Here is a 20,845-nt window from a genome sequence, read left to right as displayed (position 1 = left end):
TATGAAAGAATGAGACCAAAAAAAAAAAAAGGATGAGATAGATCCCTTAATATTTGTTTGATCGGCTTCATCCTCCTTAATACTGTTGAAGTTTTAAAGCCAGGGCGAAAATGCCACTTTAATCATCTGTGGATTGAGGAATGGGAAGACTATCATTTTCGAGTAATCAGAAAATGTCTCTCCAGAGTAATAGACTTTGTTCTGACTGCTGAAATTAATGAGGCTTCCAGTGATGTGATTATCTGTCCCGAGGATCAATATACAGTATAAAAATAATTGACAAATTAAATTACTGCAAATTCTTGGAAACTTGAGTTTGTTAAAACTGTCTTTTTACTTTTTTAATGTAACAAAAATAAAGATTTTAAAGTTTTTTCACACACACTTCAAACTATGTTGGGTAAGCTTTATTAGATTTGCACACACAGTTAGAGTCTTCAGTTTAAATTGTTCATCCTCTCCAACCAGTTACTTCTAAAGAAACTGTCCTACATGTCAATACAGTACAGCCATGTGAAAGGCACAGCATGGATCACTAAGCCATTTCAAGTTGCATTTTCTGCAGAGCATATATGACGCAATGATCTATAGGACTGAAACATTAGGGTACCGTTTTACTGTTATGTACCCTTATTCTCATACAGATGCCACACTATGCCTGTCTTCAGTAACAAACTCAAGTAGAGAAGTAATATGTGATTCAAACATTGATTTCAAAAAATAATATTAAAAATAAGTAACATTTCATGTACATAAGGTACAAACTTTAAATAGAACAGTTAGTGTGGGTTACAGTGTAAATTAGACACCATATTTAACATGTAACATGTAAGTCCAGTGAACAGTAGTCTTTTTTTTCTTCACAAACAGACATTTTACGATTTAGCCATCCAATTGTTGATTCAAAAATATTTCTTTAGTTAAAAAAAAAAAATAATAAAAAAGTAATAATTTGTTTAAGGAGCGTACACTAAAACTAGTTGTCCAAAATAAAAAAAAATTAAAAACGTAAGCCAAGGGAGTACAGAATACATGCTATTATCCACTCTGCATAGTCCCATTATCAATGCCCATTTAAACTATTATCATCTACTGTTTGTACCACTTTATGCATGTAGGGTTTTTGCATGTTTGTATGTATGCAAGATGCAGCAGTTAAAACTGGGCCCCGTTTGATTCTGGGTGCAATGTGAGGGAACAGTAAGCAGTAAAGTGCATCTCAAGCAGCATGTGTGTACTGTGTGAGTGAGAACAGACGGGACAGCTGTGGTTTTGTTGTGAGGCGAGCTGCCCGTTGCTCACTGCAGGGTAACTGTGAAACAGTCGGGGTCTAAAAGGGACCTTGTCCCTGCTCCCTGCTGGGCTCTCCTGTCCAGATCTGTTATAATGTTCCCCGTCTTTGTTCAGTAACTAAGGGCTCTGTAAAAACCCCTTTATCGCTAATGCCCCCAGCAATGTGTTGTCAATGTCGAGTTGGTCATCAAAACGCTTGCGAATTTAAACAAGCATATGTCACAAACCAAGGTGCATTTTAAATATGACAACAACATTTTTAAATGTATTGTTGTGTTGAGGTCACTGATTATCATGGAAGCATCAAACATCCATCTGAGCCAACTATGTAAACTCCAAACAGACCATATTAGATATTTCTTTTGTCAATTTTCAATTGCACTTGAATACAAAATACATGGATTTATCTCAACACTAGCGTACATGTAAGACAATTTACAAAACGTCATAATTGAGGTCAGTCATGTGAACCCTTGCTTAGTAAGAATCCTAGCCAACAATTCATCAGTAACCAGTCAGGCCATCCTGTTGGCTCCTCCAGCCTCAGTTTCCAGCCCAGGTCTCAGTCCGGAGCAGGTCTGGCTGAGCTGGGCTTCCTTTGGCTGTGGTTGCGGCCTGAGCTGTGCTTCAGCCAGGCGGGGAGGAGAGGCCAGGCTCCCACTAGGAGGAGGCTGACGTCTCCATTGTGGACAGGATGCGGACCACCTCGGCTCTCTGTGTGGGTGAGATGTGCTGGGTCATGTGCACAATAGAATCCATGGCAACCTCTGGATTGGCTTGGACGAGGCTGAAAAATAAAGGGGAAGATTAAAGAAAACAACATCATATTAATGCAAGGAAAGCTGGGATGGCCAGGTGGGCGGATGGGAGAATTGACTGGTGAACGTGAGTTGCACTGTATTCCTCTTCACCACGGTGAAGCTGCATAGTTGAGAATTATCACCTGCGTATCTGCTTGAGGATGTGATCTCGGCGGATGTACTTGATGTTCTCATCGACGACAGACCTCGCGCCCTCTTCTTCAGCTAGCTGCCTCTCCAGCCATGCCACCACCTCTTCATTATTATCCCACAGATAGGCCTGTATAATGCAGGGAGAAGATATAGAGTAGTTTTTTTGGATAAATAAGGCCGAGAAATCACACTTTTTCTTAATTTAATTGGGAATGTAAAAAAAGTCCCAAGAAAGAATTAAAACTTACACAATGTGTGAACGGATAAAATATATAAGATATCATGAATCAACAAATAAATAACAACAAAAGAGATGGCCAGGCACAAAGTGCGGTCCGGATGTCTTGTTGACTGGACCTGATAGGAAAATTTGTATTCATGAGTGCTGGCATCTCTGATCCCAAACAAAGCCAGGCTGGAGGGCTTAGCAAAGATTTGGGGGGCTGAGGGGTTTAATGGGCTCTTGCCTTTTTTTATGAACAGTCCTGCTTGACGTCCACAAGAACATTTAATGCCATTATTAATCATTTTTAATCTGTTTGCTTTTAATTAAGAAACAGCGTGTTGCTCTCCTATCTGCACGTGCCAGGGCTGTGATTAATTGTGGCTTAAGACAGCCAGTCCTGATTGGGATAATATATTAGCTAACAAGAAGGCCACTTCTTAGGAGATCTCAGACGCTGGGCCTGCTCCTGTCACCCCTGCGGCTGGTCCTCTGAGCCTGAGACTGGGCCGGAAGGAACAGCGTTTATTTATTATCTCTGAGGGATGTTTATTTGTATTAACTACCAGTTATCAGTGCATCTGTATTATATCATCATGATTTAATAGGAATGCTTACTACTGGTGCACCTTGAGGAGAAGGAATAGGAGCTTCTGGATAAAGAGAAACCTCTAATCGTTCCCTGTGTATTGAGGAAATCATGAAACGGACACTGTAGTTTTCTATGCAGTTCGTTGGCCACATTCAATCTCTTAGCTTTTACGTTGACTTGGATTTTATTTTGCAAGATGTTTGGAATAATTATATGGTCATTTTTGCCATTACCACTAGCACCGCCCGACCCGACGCCCAAGTGCGTATGTATCCTTTTGTTTGGTCCGAGGGGCCATTATCGCATAATGCTTCTCCATCTCTATAGCGCTTGCGTTAATCTCTAGCAGCAAGGACACACACAGCTCCCACAAACCATACACAGCTAGTCTATCTGACAGCTGGAGCCCACGCAAAACTGGTGTACCCTTATCAGTGTAAAATGTGCTATTTAGTGAGCTTCTTATTGTGAGCAGCATCTGCAAAAACAATCGCTTTACATAAAAAAATTTATTAAAAAAAGCACCATCTACTTGGTTCTATCTGAAGCTGTTTTGAGTTGTATAACCTGCAGCGTAAAACATAAAAGGCTGGAAATAAAGTTTCAGCATTTTTATTTTGGCAAGTAAACTAAATGGGACATATATTTACGGTGCAAATGATTACATTATCACATTTAGTCAAACAAAAGAATGACAATAAGTCCCCTCAGCATTCATATTTGTCTCCCCATCTCTCCCGTACGCAGCGAGTCTTTCAATTAAACAGTCAACACACAACTTGCTATCTGATCGCGCACATCCACACCAACCTATAAAAATAATACAATTTGGAAACTTCAGCGTTTTGCTAAAATGAGTCACATAAATAACATTCCTGATATTATAATAGCGTATAACAAACTGACGGGACTCCCGTGCAAGGACACAACTTTGACAGCCAATAGTCAAGTGTGACTAGTTTCGGTTTAATTTCTGATATTTTACACATATGACAGGATGAATACTGTGGGCCTTCATACCTTAGTGATTATAAGTGAATGTAAGTGAATATTGGCGTGCAAATGAGTTTCTATGACCCATTTATTGTCTTAAAGGAACACGCCGACTTATTGGGACTTTAGCTTATTCACCGTAACCCCCAGAGTTAGATAAGTCCATACATACCCTTCTCGTGTCCGTGCGTGTTGTAACTCTGTCTGAGGCCCCCAGTGCTAGCTAAGCCTAGCACAGATCCTAGAGGTAACTGGTTCCAACTAGCCTACTGCTCCCAATAAGTGACAAAATAACGCGGAGTGATTTGCTAGCTGGACCTGAAGCCCTGTGGTGAGGAGCAGAGAGTTCGCCTGCAGTTCGCTCAGAGTTGGAGTAATAGAGTCAACAATTACTAGATAGTAAAAGCATAGTGACCTTGTTATTTGTACACCCTGTGACTATACAAATCACAACATGTAAACAGGAACATGTTGGTGTTATTTTGTCACTTATTGGGAGCAGTAGGCTAGATGGAGCCGGTTACCTCCAGGATCTGTGCTAAGTTAGGCTAGCGGTGGGTCCGTCAGACAGAGTTACAAGACGCACAGAGATGAGAAGTGTATGTATGGACTTATCTAACTCTGGGGGTTACGGTGATAAGCTAAAGTCCCAATAAGTCGGCGTGTTCCTTTAATGTGCTGTACACCCATTATGCAAATGCATCAATTCCGCTGCGGAGGAAAGTACCAACGTTAAGCGGCGCTGCTGCTGGCAACTAAAGTTTTTTATTTTTTATAAACAAACCCCAATATTTGGTTTTCTAAACGTTATTCTATAATTATTACGATATAGCCATGGCCATAGCCAAAGTCAGGGCAGGAGCGAAAACATAGCAAAAATATAAAATAAAAATAGCTGCGCTACGCTTTCGCCTGCGGTGTGTTTTGGGTGTAATGGCGTCGGCTCTGGCGGTTCTAGCATTAAAGAACCACAAACTGACCCCTCAAATGAAGCTGTACTGGTAATGTTGGTTAACTGACAGGAGGTAAAGCAGTAAACTACTACTTTTTTTATTTATTAGTATATATTTAAAATCTGTGCGAGCAAAATGAACTGTACTGTACATCAATATGATCATCTATATATGTTACTTTAAATACTTAGCTTAACCTCCAGTTTACAAACTATGTAAGTCAATAGGATATCACTTACGGATTTCAAAATGTTCCACTCAGTCAGTATTGAGAGACTATACATAGAACAAAGCGTATGAGTATGTGGTGAAGTTTTACCTTGACAGTCCCCTCGGCCTCCACAAACCAGCGGCGCAGCATTGCCTGGGTCTGTCCGTCTGTCAGCTCGCTGTTGGCCGCTTGGATCTTCATCTTCACTGTGTCCTCCAGCAGCAGACGCCGCAGGCGCCAGTAAAAGAACTGACGGGACGTTGGCCAATCAAGGATATCCTGAGTTGAGTAAAAGACAAAAAAAACAATCATTTAAATGCAGCTACGGTTATTAGAAGCCAATATCGCCTACATTTTACTAAATGTCAACATACAAGTCAGTGCATTTCATTCTTCGTGAATATAAAGGGGATATGAATAAGTTCCTGTCTTAACCTATTCCTGGAATGTCACAATGACATAGAACTCAGTAGCGAAAACGGACTACTTTGCAAAAAGGCCTGTGCTGTACATTCGGCTTGATTAAAAAAATGGCTGTTTATTTTGATTACATAATCCCAGGTGGTATATGTGTGGATTTATAAAATGACGTATATTTCTACTTAATATAAAACAGTCTGCTTTAACGCAAATTACACTTAATTCAAAGGGCTAATTCAGGTTCATGAAAATTGGATGTGGGAATCTTTTCATTTTGTTATGGATTCACAAGTCTAGCATTGTCAATTAGGCCAGTAGGTGTTACAGAAATGTGTTATTCTGTAAATTAAGTGTTCATCACAGTGGACTGAATTTCTGAGGATGTCAATTTAGAACTATCACGGATTGATCTGCTGATGCACCTGAGTTTAACATGCAGACCAGTCTTTCCAGCCCATACTGTGTGTACACAATACACTTTTCACATGACCAGAAGGGTCTTTCACAGATGGATGGCAGTCAAAGCGAGTGTGTGTATGTTTGTATGTGAAAGATGGGACTGGGAAGGCACAGGATGGGATGGGGCTTGCCTGAGGCTGCTCTGTGGTTTCTGAGGTGATTGACCAGGGTCATCATGAGATAATTATGAGGACGAGTCTCACAGCCTGGTGAGACCAAACATTAGTCACTAGGCAGGTGCAGCCAGACTGATACTCCCCTGCGGGTATTTCACGTTATTCACATACTGCACACTCGCACTGTAGCAATACATGCCTGCAAGAAGTGCTCACCGTTATTACGCCCTTCTCTTGCATGCGACCTGGGGTGTCGTGGAGGTCTGCAAACTGCACAGCCACCTGGTGGTAGATAGGCAGGAGAAACTCCTCGCGCTCCTTCAGCTTGTTCTCCAGCTCTTTACAATCAGGGGGACTCAGCTCTGGTGTTCCTGTTGGCAAAAAAACTGCTGTCAAATCATCTGCCCAAAACTGACTGCCATGTGCCTGAAGGTTTTGATTACAAGCCGAGTATATGGATGAGAAATCGCAGTTCTTGCCAATATGTGCAGAAAACTGTTTACGTTTAAGTGTGAAAGACAAAAATGATATCCTCCCATAGCAGTACGATAGTTGGCCTTTCCTTATAGTGCTCTTTCTTTTGTGATTAACATTTATTTTTTTTAACAAAATACAAAACACACAACACAAACAATAATTGTATTTAGAGGTTGTACCAGAATAGGTTTATGTGGGTTCATTTTCAAAAAACATCATATTTTTGTTGTACTGCACATTGCTGCAGCTCCTCTTTTCACCCTGTGTGTTGAGCTCTCTGTTTTATCTACAGAGTGAAGCATCGGCGAGCATTATAACGTGTTACAAAGTGACGAGCGTTCGTCACAGAAGTAAAGGCTGGACTACAATAGAGCTGTTTGGAGCAGTGTGTGAACAGTGTTTTCTGTTGGAGATGGTAAGCCCCTTTGGGGTGGACTTTGGGCTTTTTCACTTTGTAAACCTATAACATGCACAAAAAGATATATAATAATAACACAATAAAGAAAAGGGGAAAAGCCCAAAAGCATAATATGAGCACTTTAAAAGAATATGTCTGGCTATCATTAAACTAGTCTGGAGTGGACCTAGCTCCCAGAACAAATAACCCTGGGCTGAATGGAACCTGGAATCCGACACAGGTTATCATGTATCCCGGTCCAAAATTCCTGGACCTTATCGCAGGACCATAGGACATGAAGTAATTGGCCGCCCTCTGTCTTACATTTTCAACAATTTGGTGCGTCTTGCAGACCAACTCTAAACAATCTGGAGGGAGTCCAATAAAAGCGATGCACCTTATAGTTCTATTTCCATCAAATCAGGTTCTACATGAGCATTGCTGTGGTGAATTAACACCTGCTAACAGCATTTTGTTTTAGAGCTCCCCCAAACCCTGGCTGCTGTCACCAAAGACTGATTTCTGTCAATTCCAATCTGTAAGCTCTCAAACCCTCCCCAGTAACCCTCCATTCCACCAGTTCGCCAAAAGCGCAAAGCCTAAACAGCGTTGGACCGCAGTTGCTCCGAGCCTGGAGGAAATCAATAGGCTGTGCAGGAGAGACAGGAGAGCTGGCGATTGATCCGAGCAGGCTGTGATTGACACTTCTCCCGGGGGAGTGCAGTGAAGATGATACAATCGACACCAAATAAAGAACGACAGTGAACGCACACATGCTCCCGCCTGATATATAGCTCCATACTAAAATGAGGACAAGGCCGAGGGGGACAGAGACGCCCGTAAAGAGCTATAATTAGAGTTGAAGTGGAGAACTCACCCAGTTTTTCAGCCAAGCCCATGTAGATCGGATCCACTCTTCTCATTGTCTTCACCAGGTCCTTTTTCCTGAATTTGATCTCCACTGTTCCTTCAGGCTCCAAAACTCCACCTCTGGAGACAAGATTGATTTATGTGAACAAAGGTGGTTGGTTAAAGATGATCCTCAATCTGCCCTTTTTCAGTCCAACTCACCGGCTGTCCTTGTCAGCGTACATCTCCATGTGACGGGGGTTGATGGTGGGATCTATAACCACCCAGGATCCTCCTCTCAGCTCAGCCTGGGGGGGGATATAAACCAGTACGGGCTGCTTGTACTCCCTCAGCCCGTCCACAATGTAGGCCCCAAACTTCAACACCTGGTCATACATATCTAAGAAAGAGAATTTCCTATGAGATACTGAATGGGGTTCATCCCAGACTGACTGATTACCGCAGAAGCAGAAGTACCTTTCATTCCTCCAGAAAAGCCCCTCCAGTTTGCAAACACCATAAGAGGTAGGCCCTCTCTGTTCAGGTCTTTAATGGCCTGGGCTGTTTTGAAAGCAGAATCTGGGAACCACACCTGCCCTGCCTGCTGGATGATCTGAATATACAAACCGGAAAATCAGCATCAGTACCTGGGTGTCTGTAAATGTCGAAATACTTGGATGCCAGCTCACGCTTGAGTGTAAGCACTGAGCGACCCCTTACCTTCGCCTCCGAGTCCAAATTGGCTGGATCGGCTGGGATTGACAGCTCCACTGACCTGGTTTCCACGGCAACCACTCCGGTAGGTATCCCACCCAGTCTGTGGAGAGAGGCCATTTTAGCGCTGACATCTACAAAACACCTTGACTACATATTGGCAGTGTGTCATGATGGTTTTGTATTCTAGTGGGACACTTACCTGGCTCTGCCTACCACCACACTCTGAGCCCATGGCTGCATGATCTCCATGAAGGAGCCCTGGTCAAAAAAGCCACTCTGCCAAGTCCCCTTTTGAGCTGTATATACAGAGAGGAGTGAGGGTAGTACGACAGAGAGTGAGTGTGAAACGGGAAAGAAAGTGGAGTTAAGTACTGCAAACTGGATGTGCAACTGAATCAATTTTCTGAAAATACTTCCATAGTGTTTTCAAAAACTTTTAGGCTTTATTCCTCCTGCAGTCTGAGGTTGTGTATTTTTTTGTTACTCAGAATCTGTAATCTTAGCAGCAAACCATGATGGATGACTGCAGAAGGAGGCTTTTTCAGCGCTTTTTCTGCCTGCACACCCTGAGAAACATGCCCAGCCTACGAGGTTACCATTCAATTAAGCCTCGCCACTCATCACTACCAGAGATGTTGACTGGCTTCCCACACGGTCCCCCCAATCTCTTTGCTGTCCCAAGCTGTAATTACACTGATGTTGAACCTGCTCAGTCCTGACCTGCAGTGTAAAACATACTAGATCCATTTTTGGTGCTATCTTCATCTTGCCTTTAGCATCATGCTGTTAGAGTTCACCGTTTCTCTATTGGTTTCCTAATAGTCTCTCTAGTAATGAATTATTTCAACCTTTAACCCAGGAGATATTAGGATTACAAGATGAATCTTTATAATTACTTTATAAATAACACACACAAAAATGGGAGTGTGGCTATTTACAACTGCCGATGAAGCATTTTGAATAAAAATGATTAGTAGAGGAAATGGGCAAAAGTGAAAGTATATAAATCATCGTCAAAGTTACAACCAGAATGCTATATAATGCAATACAACTTTAAGTGCAACTCAGTATTTGATGTAGCGACCAATTGTTCCATTTCCTGAGCAGAGAATGGATGTAAGGCTGAATGTACAGTACAGGCCTACAACTAGCAATTGTTTTCATTATTTATAAATCGGATGATTAGAAATAGTTTCCCAGAGCCCAATTTCATGTCTCAGATTTGCTTGTTTCGTCCAATCAACAATCAGAAATAATTAAGATATTTATATTCATTTAGATATTTAATTTACAGTCATTTAACAACTGAGTAAAGTGGGGAATACTAAGAAGGGAGAAACCTGCGAAGCAAATGTTTCACGTTTGCTTAATAATTGATAAATGACTTGAATGATGAATCGATTATGAAAATTCAACCAAATAGTGGTGGAATGTGAGAGGAATAAGGAAGACACCAGGGTAATCACTTAGTAAGCAAAATGTTTTGTTAAAAATAAATTCTAACTTACTTAATATTTCCTAACTTATTAAAGATCTGGCATCACAGAACCACTACCCTAACATTATTTACCAGAACACACAGCTACACTATTCTGTACCTACCTTGCAACAAGACTGAACAAGTTTCCATTAAAAGATCTAAACAGACATTGACTGGACACTCACTCGGGCTGGGACGTCCTGCTAGCATCCAGCGAGGGTCATACGGAGTCTTTGTAGGCACAAAATCCACCAGACGATCTATGGGATCCTTGGCATTGAGGATGGGCCCTGGACTAGATTTACACTGAAGAAAGGAAATGTCTTTATTTTACAAGGAAAAAAACCACATAGCTCTAAACATTTAGATAATGTCATTTATCACACAGTTATAGGATGCAACATCCTATTAAAAACAACAGCTAAACATTACTGTACCATGGGCATGTAGGACAGCCACTGCAGAAGTGCGAAGACTCCCTCAAAATCGTCACAAACAGTAGAGTGGGTTACACCATTGTTGTGCATGATTTGAATACCACCAAGTTGGTTGTTCGATGTGTACACTTCTCTGCCCAGCACCTGTGGTAAGAAAAATACCAAGGTGTTGATTTTTTTTTTTTATCAGGCCAAAAGGAGAATAATGATAATGATAAAAATAATACTTTTCTGTTGAATCCCAGACTGCCTGATATTTAATTCTGGCTATGTAGGCATGTACCATGACAGCAAACAAGGCTTTTGAGGGTACATCACACGGAGTCACATTGCAGCAGCAATGTGCAGAAGCATGGCTCTTTTAAAAGCTGCTTGAAAACTGGAGCAGCAGTTTTCTGCCCAATTTAATTTCACATGGATTCACCCTTTAAAAGCCTCCTCTCTCTGGCCTCCAATGGAGCCAACAGGGTTAATCCGCTGTTCATGTTGTGCAACCTTGGCCGATAACAGGTGGTGTTGTCACCAGGCTTCTGGTGTGGGGGGCTGTGGATCAATGAGATTGCACACAGACAGACGTGCCAGGTAACCGGAGGGGGCCCTGCATTACATGGCCCCACTACCTTGTCAATACAGGTGATCAGCAGCCAGAAATCTCTCTACCACGGCCGTCACAGGTGGGTGGCAACACATGCCACTCTTCCTGGGGGATTTACTAACAGCCGGCGCAAATTAACACATGCCCTTTCTTATCCACAACACTCAATTAATTCAACTGGCTTACATCCCTTTATATTGTCATGTGCATTCTGAATATACTGTATATCTACGGTATATATCCATCCACCAGTTGTGATAGATGGTGTTGTATAAGGGTGAGATGGAAGCCACCAAAGTACTTTTACCTTCAAAATTGCCCTTATGCCAACCTGAAGCCATAAAATCTCACTCCCATCCCACCCTATTTTCATAGGCAGCATAGAACAGGTGGCAGGGCCCTGACATGGTTCCATAAAAATCAGAGAGGAGCTCAATCCCTACCCTCAGCTCTCACCTTTTCAGCCATCATTTACCTTCTTTATTACCATTAATGGTTATGTATCTGGCTACAAATCTAGGGCACTCTCCTAAAGCTGTCAGGAAAGCCTGCGGTCCCAAGAAACATTGCAGTCACCTTGACATACACAAAACCCCTGTGCCTCTGGCCATCGCCGGCTTCATTAAGATTCCACAGCAGAGAGAAGAGGAGGGAATATAGGAGGAGGAACAGAGGGAGATGACTGTGAGGAAGAAAATGAGGGGCGAACTGGATGTAACGGCTCACTGGGGTATTTATGCTAGTAGTTACTATCCACTCCCCATGAAAATATGAGAGCTTTCCAGCAGTTAATGAAATGATCTCTGGGTGGCATCCTCCTGCTCTCCATTAAGTTTCAGTTAATAGCTAGTATACCAGATGATAAAAAGGCAGAAAAAATTTCATGCCCATGTCACTGGTGAAATCAGGTCTATTTTAAAATACAAACAATCGATTGTAAACAACATATATATTGCAATACATCACCTGCACATTGTTGACACTTGTCAGTTAACATTACGATGAGTCTACTCCCATAAATGGAGCTAAACAGTGGGGGCATCTAAAGACAATTGAGCTTCCAGCAAATAGGAATGCCATCATGGGGCCATTTGCATGATTTGTCATGTTGCGATCTGTCATCTAATTTGAAACGGAGTCGTCGTAATGCATTGACAAGGACAGAGAATGGAAAGCAAGACAGGACGAGGTAGTGAAGCGTGAGAGCATACACACACACACACACATGTGCATCCACACACACCAATCAACTGCATGCAGAAAAACAATCTGCCTCAGCAAAACTTTTCATTTTGATTAAAAACAAATGATATGGGTGTCCTGCACTGCAGCCCCCGGCATGCCACTCTATTTCTATGCAAATACAACTTCATGGTTCACTTTCAATTATTCCGCTATGAGTGGCAGGCAGGCCTATGGCTGGGACCGGAGAAGTAGGTCCTAGTAGAACAGAACGAGGCAGGAGGAGGCCTTATCGCCGAGTTGGAACAGCACCAAAATCATTGTACACTTTTCTGATTTCTTCTGGTATACACACACATCTACCCTGTCATGCCTATTTCAGAATATGCAGTTTCTGTTAATGTATTATAAAAAAGAAAAATACACACTACAGTAGTAGTAGTTTAGAGATAACTAATGTTGTGCTTATTCAGTGTTGCACACAATCACACAATTTAAAAATGCTTGAAAAAAAGGTTATGCTTGATTTTCTTTTTACTGAAATATTAATTTACATGGTAGACACGTTTACCTTGTTGAGTGCTCCAGCTCCAGTAAGGATAATGTGAGAGTTGTCGACTTGAATGGTTCTCTGCCCAAGCCTCACCAGATAGGCCCCAATCCCTATGGCCCTGCATGTGACCTATAGGTCAAGACAATCACGTTAAGGCTTGCATGCTAATCAATTCTTTGTATAGAGCAAGTCCTTGCTTTCTAAAGATCAGTGTACAGCTTAAGGCTACGTGTATCCATGTGTTTGTTGTACACCAGTGTGTCCACTTCAGTCCTACCAGGTTCATGGTGATGATCTCATCATAAGCCAGAGAGGATTCTCCAGCAATCATTCCAGACCCTTTCAGATTCTCCACACCCAACCCTTCATCTTTTCCAATGATGTCAGTGATCTTGTACCTGCATGGCAACACATACATTTACTGACAGCTGGACGTGACCCTCCAATAGCCTTTCCTTCCATTGTCACCTCTGTGATAATCTCATAAGCTTTAATATGTGAAGATGTGCGTACTTGACTGATACTACAGCATCTTGCAGACTTATTTCCTCACGTACAAAGTGAAGTACTAAGGAATAATAAAAAGATGTACCTGGATTCTCCCTCATCCTCCACATGTTCGCAATGCACAGAGTTCAGGGCGGAAACCTTCTTGTAGTCCTGAGGTGTGAGGTAGAGATACTTGAAACCCTGCATGGGAATATAGCAATGACTGCTTAGTTATGACAGACAGTGATACAGATGCAAAACACAAAACAAATTTAATCATTTGAAAGCAAAGGGAAAAGTAGAACAGGGAAGTTTCAGAAATCAGATACCATGATAAAAAAAATACATACAAATTTTATATATATATATATATATATATATATATATATATATATATATATATATATATATATATATATATATATATATAAAAAAGCCACCAGGTCATTGTCTGAAGTAATGACATCCATTATGGGAAAAATACATTCAGGGATCACTAGTACAATTAGGAATATACTGACCTTATAAGGGTCAGCTGTATCCTGCCAGGCAACATGGAACATGTGTCTGATTTCCTCTGCCAGCCCAATGCGGGCGCCACTGTTGGCTGCAATGTAGATTCGGGGGATGCCGCTCTCTCGTGCCATCTCTGAGGCTCGCAGGAACAACAAGTCCTCCTGGGGCCCAAATGAGCCTATCTTGTGTGTGATGTCGTTACTTATGACGATGATCTCACGCCCCGCTGGATATTCTGGAGTACGCAGGGTCATCCGCCATGCCACCATACCAATCTGGATAGACAGAACACAGGCACTTTCAGACTGCAGCACTTTCTGCTTGGCATAAATAGAATTGCCAGACATAGGTATTATTTCTTAATCCATTCAATAATGCATTAAGCATTGCCATACAACAAGAAAGTATTTAAAAAGCACTCAAGAACACAGCCAAAGAAACACAGAGACACCTACAGAGTGAAAGGGAAATTACACATTTTGAAAGAGGTAGATAGCCAAAAAAGGTCATGTCAAAGCAAATGAGTACTATTTATGTTTTTTGTTTTTTTTTTATGTCGGTATATGTATTGAACTTAAATAACTGACCTCATTGCCCCCTGGCAGTCGGTTCATCTGCACCAGCTGGCCTTGGGCGTCAAGAACCAGCTCTGTGAAGGTAAGCAGCTCAGAAGGAAGAGGGCATTTGGGTAAGGTGGCAAAGGCCTGGAATGAGTGCCACAGCTTTTTCAGAGCCTGGAAGAAAAGATAAATTCAAAATAAAGTTATTCCATCAACATTATTTGGACAATCAGTATTTCTAAGCATAACCCAAGCACAACGGTCAAGATGTGAGTTATTTGTTTTTGTTCTGTACCTGTCTGAACATTTCTGGAAAGTCATAGACATAGGTGGTGCCCAGAGACTGCGCCTGGAAGCGCTTAGACTGCAGCAGGTCCTTGGTCACATAGGGGGTGTTGATGAGCATGCCGTGCAGCGGACCCTGCTTGTCGCCATATGCTTGGAACATGATCTGAACAAAGAGGGACAGGGATACTTTTTTATAGATATACTGACCTCTTCTACCACCTTGCCGAAATAACCATTATGATTTGAGAATGATGATGATAATGAGCATCTGTCATACCCACTGCTACAGCATTAACCAACACAAGTATATGATGTATCAATCCCTTATTCTATACACTATAAACAAATTCACACAGAAGCACAACTCGGAGCAATGTACACAGGAAGTGGCACAAATCTAGAGAGGACATCAGGCTTTGTCATCATACATTATCAGGGCCATCAGAGAGACACAACCATATACTTGTGACCTATCCTAAGTGTTGCAATGTTGTAAGTGCAGGTATGTTTGATGCAGACACTTCCAAGCACAGCTGTTTTGTTGAATTATGCCCACAACACCTTAAAAAAAGCTCAGCAGCATGTCCTTGTATGCCAAAAGCATTCCACTCCACACTGACACCCACACCATCTTGCTAAACTCAAGTTCAATCATTTTATAAATGATGGCAGGAAATACAGCAGTTTGTTTTTTCTCAACCATGTTTAGAATCTTGAAATAGAAACCAAACTCAACAACTCTCACATTCTGCTGGAGCTTTTTTATCGATAGATTTACTACTATGGATGGTTGATGGACAGATGGATGAATGGCTGGGTGAAGTGTTACTTACCTGATCAGCTGCGAGGTCAAAGGATATTACTGAAATAATTGTCCACCAGGCAAAGGGCCCGACGCCATACTGGATCTTTACTTCAACTCAATAAATCTTAAAGCCAGAATTTTGAAATGTTACTGTATAAAAAAATGACAAAGTCTAGGCTTGTTAATTGCATTCTGGAAGCTGAGGTTTCCAGGATGGAGCTGAAGTTTTTTTGCCAGCGACTGGACAATAAGCAGATGAGATGGAAGATGCATGAGTGCCCCACCTGTCGGTCTTTGGGCCCCACCTGTCCCGTTCGGGAATCAGTGACCTCCTTGTACAGGCTGATGTCCAGGTAGTAGCCTGATTCATTGGTGAGGAAGAGGCGGATGGGGATTTGCTTTCCCGTTGGAGTCAGGCGGATGTTAATTTTCAGTTCGGCCTGCAGGACACGCAGCTTCCACAGACGGCTGCCGTAACGCATCACCATGGAGCGCACAGACTCCTCAATCTGAAGTTTGTAGAGAAAGTAAACTCATTAATAACACTGTGAGCTCTGGTCTGACTGCGTATCAGAGATGTGTCCGTGTGTGTGTGTGTGTGTGTGTGTGTGTGTGTGTGTGTGTGTGTGTGTGTGTGTGTGTGTGTGTGTGTGTGTGAGATAGTTTCACAAACCTTTGATGGGTCCATGATGACTGTGGGGACAAAATTGAGGAAGATATGGTTGCAGTCAGTTCGGACAGTCGTGTTGTTGAAAGCCACCTCCAGCTCATCCATGGCTTCCAGCAGCAGACGCTCTGCCTCATTGTGAAGGTATTCAAAAGAGGCCTCCTAGTGAAGCAACAGAAGAAAAAAAAAAACTTTCATTGGGGGCAGGTATGATTAATGTGTAAATCAAACAAAAGGACATACAGAACTGTGTTGGAGAATCCAAACCCTTTGAAAACAACTTAAAAAAAGGGAGTGCAACAGTTGTTCCCCCATTGTCTTACCTTTGTGACCAGATCGGAGTGGCGGATAATGGCTCGCACAAAGAAACGGTAGTCTGTAACCTCTGTGCCCACCTCCACACGGGCTGCACCCAGGTACAAGTGCATCTTGTGGTTGGAACATGGGATGGCACTTAGGGCAAAATTGCGCATGCGGTTGAGCTCCAATTGGAAAGCTAGTGCCGGCTCCAAATGACGATAGATCCTGTCCTCCTCAAACTATTGAGAAACAGACCGGACAGAATCACAAACACTACACCTTTTTAAATGAACATGCTCAAAGACTTTCCTGAAAAACTTTTTCTTTACGAGTTAGGCTTCCCTGCCATTATCTCCTCTATTAACAGAAGAAGTCCAAATTGGCAATTTCAGGAGCACCGAGTTGATGTAAGAGTAAAAAAGATGCCTGTGAGCCACACACTGTATTAAGTAAATGAAATTATGGGCAATCTCGATCTCAGAAAGCTGCTAATGGGTGTCATTTCTCTTAAATTGGAGACATAATTTAAGAGTTCATTACTTTAATGAGTTTTGGTGGTGTCATTGTAGTGAAACTATCAGGGGTAACGGAGAGGAAGAGCCATCACTGATTGTGATAGAGTGATAGTCAGCACTGCCAGGGGGGTGAAAAGTTGTTTCCTATAACCACAGCATGGTTTTGAATGGTCTCCCAGTCAAAGGAAAGTCAATCAATCTGTTGTATTTTGAAATGTGTGGGTAAATTTGCAATGTCACAATAATTTGATGCATGTGGGTATCCCTTTATCTTTTCAATAGACCATAGTCCATAGTCCAATAGGCCATTTCTACATGAGCAAACACCAATTTGTCCATTCAGAAAACAGTTAAAAGTGATAATTTGACACATGGTTTGAAATATGTAGACACCCACCTTGTTTCTTGCACGGAATGTGAAAAATTTTGGGAATTCTCTCTGTATGGAGGATAGTGAGACAGAGAAAGCAAGAAAAAAAAAATCAACAATCAAAAAAATAACCAATTGTCTCCATAGCAAAAAAACATGGCTATAAGCACAGCTGTGTTAAGAACACCAAAATCAGTGAGCCATGTATTAACTATAAACCTAGTCACAGCAGGTGTCAATAAGCTAAGCTGGGCTTTGCTAAAATTGTTATACCAGTAAGTATGGAGTAGTATGCAGTGATGATAAGGACCTTGCTCTACATGCAATGGGACGCATGCTCCTTTACTGCTGTCATTTATCTATCAGAAAATCACTGTGTATTCACTCAGACAGCAAGCGGACATAATAATGGTAATAGACTGTATAAATAGCAGCAGTCACTTTGCTAATGAATAACACATTTCCTTTTTTCAGTGACGTTTGATCCCCTGAATAATGCCTGGTAGCCCTTTTGGACGTTATCAGATGAAGTGTCCCACTTGCCAAAACAATGCCAGACCGATTGGGGATGCTCTCATCAGCTCACAGCCTGCACAATAATAAGGGGACTGCAATAGTACACACACTGGAAACCTCCACAGCCATGATTTGACACTGTGATTACACATTATATTCACCTTCTACAATAAAGTGACTCGAGAAAAAAAATTTTTTTTTGTGGATGACCATGCAGAATGGTGGAGACTAGTGAAAAACCCTCCGTGTAACAAGGGCCACATAATGACGGTGACACGAGTAAGCGTGATTAGCTCTCATCAGAGACTGTTGTGCCATCAAAAGAAAAATCAAAGCCTATTGTCAAAAATGACAGAAAGAACTGGGCATTTCTCAAAATGTAATCCGGTTCTACATCCCTGTCATTATCATTTAAATGCTAATGGTTGTTCTTTTGAATGGGTCCATCGTGGCGTGATAAATATGGCCCTGTGTACTACAGCACAATTGACAGAGCATAATCACCAAACTGCCGTGATTGGGGGTTCAATTCCTGCCTTGCTATTCACGCTAAAAAATGTGTGCTCACATCACTGCAAGGCACTTACAATTGGCATTACATGGTGACACATTTAAACTGTAGCTCTAAAAACGGTGGGTAACCCTAAACGTACTGATTCAGCACAATGGTGGGTTAGGTTTCCTTTATTTACGCTGACGCAACGAAGTTAAATGAGCTTTCTGTTGAAGTCAGGGAGTCGCAGAAGCCCATGGCTAGTAATAAAAAGATCAAACAGTCACTGCTAAATAAAATCCATGGAGGAATATTACACTCACTCTACACGTCTTTTAGGGGTGGTAAATAATAATTTATTTTTACCAAATTTTGACCTAAATATTTTCTGTTTATACGGTACTGCCGACGGCGACTACATCATATCCGTTTCTAGCAAAGCAGAGCAAAAGCAGAAAATGCAGAATACCCATGTTATGTACTTCTGTACAAATCAAATAAATGTCAGACTGACTGACTGACATGTGATTTGCATTCTTCTTAGAAAACAGTTTTTAGAAATGTCTAATGATATATTGTCTATAGAAGTGTATTATATAGCTTTTGTTTTTGTTAAAAGGAATTAAAAAAAAAAAAAATAATAATAATACACAATACTATCGAATCGCGATACAAATCCAATCGGCACCCATGTATTGTGAAAGAATGCAATCGGGGCAAATGCATTTCGCCCCAGCCCTACTGTCTTTTGAGGTCATTGAGCTACCCTATAGTATTTTAAAACACATTTGTTGCAATTGACTGTCTGGCTTTTTTGGCAAATTCATTGGCACCTCCCATAAATCAAATCAAAAGAGCCACCTGTCCTCATTTTCTTTTGTCTTCCTCTACTTACATGAAACCTTTGGTCCACCTCACAGTTGACTTGCTTCCTGAAATCCTGTCATCATGAAGCAAAAGCAAGGCATGCAAAAAGAGATACAGAGAAACAGGAAAAGCAGCTAAATTCCAAGTGCAAATTATTATAATATATAAATGTAACAATGTCATTCCATATAAACAGAGTAATGAAGTATTAGTAATTACAAAAAGAAAGATGCAGAACAATTCATTTCATCTGCAGAAAATGTTTGGAGATGCTTTTCAGAACTGCTAAATTAGTGACATGCAGGGCAGCTCATTGTGGAGACAGGTAGTTGACTTAGTAAATATCAACTAGCTCACCTTCTGGGCCACAAGGAAAGTCAGCCTACGGATGCCATGTTCAAACAGCATAGATTTCTGGAATGGGAGGCAACAATTGGCAGGATAAAAAGATCTTTCTGAGCCATCTCAAATAATTAACTCTCAATTCTGAAATCGAGAGACACAAAAGCCTTGTTGTGTTGTGAGGGCTCTCACCTTTGAGTGAGTAAACTCTCGGAATATGGCTGCCAGGCCGTCGTCATCAATGTCGCTGTCGGTCTTTATAGCCACATTCAGGATGTGGATAGGCTCGTCCTGCACGCTCTGGATGACAAAGCAATTACACATTTCATTCTAAGGTACTAGAGTGCGGATCGGGCTGCATTTTTCTGTCCGAGCCCGGCCCGCGTCTAACAGAGCAGTAACTGAACCCGGCCCGAGCCCGACAGACATTAAGATATTTAGGGCCGAGCCCGACCCGAGCCCGACACAGTTAAAATCTTGTTTTTGTTCTCATACTAATGACACATGTACGTTTGTTTGTGTGGAAAGCCCGCTTTTATTAAGCAACTGTAGGAAGGCATTCGGAAATGTCAACAGATGAGCGCATCAGCGCACACGGGGCAACAAGCGCACGTTAACACAGGCGCGCACCTACATAATAAGCTTTTTTAAATTTAAAATGTTCAATGCCTTATCGCGCTGATGTGACCGAGCCCGACCCGAACATCATTTCTAAATATCTGTCCGAACCCAGCCCAGCCCATCGGGTACTGTCGGGTTCCGACGGGCTCGGTTGGGGTATCAATCCTCTATAAGGTACACAGCCACACCGGTCAATGACCACCAGACGTCTGTTCTCCTCACCTTGTTGTCCTCTTCGCCATACAGGACAGGATTACCTCCCTCTGGGAAGGTAGGACTTGATGGCGGAGAGTCAGAGAAGCAGCTTAACACGTCGTTTATGTTCCTGTAGAGGAGAGAAATCATACATGCAATGAATCGCACTTGCAATATCATCTTCACCTACCAACGGAATACATCAAGGTTAAGACCTATACACAAGGACTGACCTGGTGAACTCCTGGAAGGAGCGGAACGCGACCATGGCTCCCATGCGCTGACAAGGTGGCGTAAAGGATGTGTCAAGCAGAACGTCACTGACGCTGGCTACGTGCACCATGCCGTAGTGGTTTAGGTTGGATGAGAATGACATCCTAAGGTATTGACAGAGAGCAGTT

The 20,845-nt window shown here is 41.9% G+C and overlaps 1 protein-coding gene and 1 long non-coding RNA gene across 10 annotated transcripts in view; one reads left to right on the top strand and one right to left on the bottom strand.

The window, feature by feature from the left end:
* Window positions 1–376: 376 nt before the first annotated feature.
* acaca (acetyl-CoA carboxylase alpha) overlaps window positions 377–20,845 on the bottom strand; it is a 36,116-nt gene continuing 15,647 nt past the window's right edge. For 3 of the 9 annotated variants that reach the window (XM_031319945.2, XM_036008636.1, XM_036008638.1), the window contains 26 exons: window positions 20,678–20,821; window positions 20,472–20,574; window positions 19,821–19,928; window positions 19,644–19,700; window positions 19,315–19,359; window positions 17,438–17,479; window positions 16,549–16,764; window positions 16,232–16,387; window positions 15,843–16,067; window positions 14,761–14,916; window positions 14,493–14,639; window positions 13,911–14,180; window positions 13,493–13,590; window positions 13,178–13,298; window positions 12,919–13,029; window positions 10,571–10,714; window positions 10,319–10,439; window positions 8,853–8,949; window positions 8,657–8,753; window positions 8,414–8,549; window positions 8,159–8,336; window positions 7,965–8,077; window positions 6,430–6,584; window positions 5,327–5,497; window positions 2,237–2,373; window positions 377–2,080 (listed from right to left, as the gene is read on the bottom strand). In XM_031319945.2, coding sequence (XP_031175805.1) covers window positions 1,954–2,080; window positions 2,237–2,373; window positions 5,327–5,497; window positions 6,430–6,584; window positions 7,965–8,077; window positions 8,159–8,336; window positions 8,414–8,549; window positions 8,657–8,753; window positions 8,853–8,949; window positions 10,319–10,439; window positions 10,571–10,714; window positions 12,919–13,029; window positions 13,178–13,298; window positions 13,493–13,590; window positions 13,911–14,180; window positions 14,493–14,639; window positions 14,761–14,916; window positions 15,843–16,067; window positions 16,232–16,387; window positions 16,549–16,764; window positions 17,438–17,479; window positions 19,315–19,359; window positions 19,644–19,700; window positions 19,821–19,928; window positions 20,472–20,574; window positions 20,678–20,821 — 3,475 coding nt within the window. In that variant the 3' untranslated portion in view covers window positions 377–1,953. The remainder of the gene's footprint in view (window positions 2,081–2,236; window positions 2,374–5,326; window positions 5,498–6,429; window positions 6,585–7,964; window positions 8,078–8,158; window positions 8,337–8,413; window positions 8,550–8,656; window positions 8,754–8,852; window positions 8,950–10,318; window positions 10,440–10,570; window positions 10,715–12,918; window positions 13,030–13,177; window positions 13,299–13,492; window positions 13,591–13,910; window positions 14,181–14,492; window positions 14,640–14,760; window positions 14,917–15,842; window positions 16,068–16,231; window positions 16,388–16,548; window positions 16,765–17,437; window positions 17,480–19,314; window positions 19,360–19,643; window positions 19,701–19,820; window positions 19,929–20,471; window positions 20,575–20,677; window positions 20,822–20,845) is intronic. The other 6 variants (XM_031319946.2, XM_036008637.1, XM_031319947.2 and 3 more) reach the window with 3 other exon arrangements.
* On the top strand, window positions 19,875–20,555 carry LOC116064735. Its single transcript, XR_004108599.1, has 2 exons — window positions 19,875–19,963; window positions 20,424–20,555. It is a non-coding gene; the product is annotated as an uncharacterized LOC116064735 (long non-coding RNA).

This window comes from Sander lucioperca, chromosome 13, assembly GCF_008315115.2.
Source record: "Sander lucioperca isolate FBNREF2018 chromosome 13, SLUC_FBN_1.2, whole genome shotgun sequence".
Lineage (NCBI taxonomy): Eukaryota > Metazoa > Chordata > Actinopteri > Perciformes > Percidae > Sander > Sander lucioperca.
This window is presented reverse-complemented; position numbering and strand designations above follow the sequence as displayed.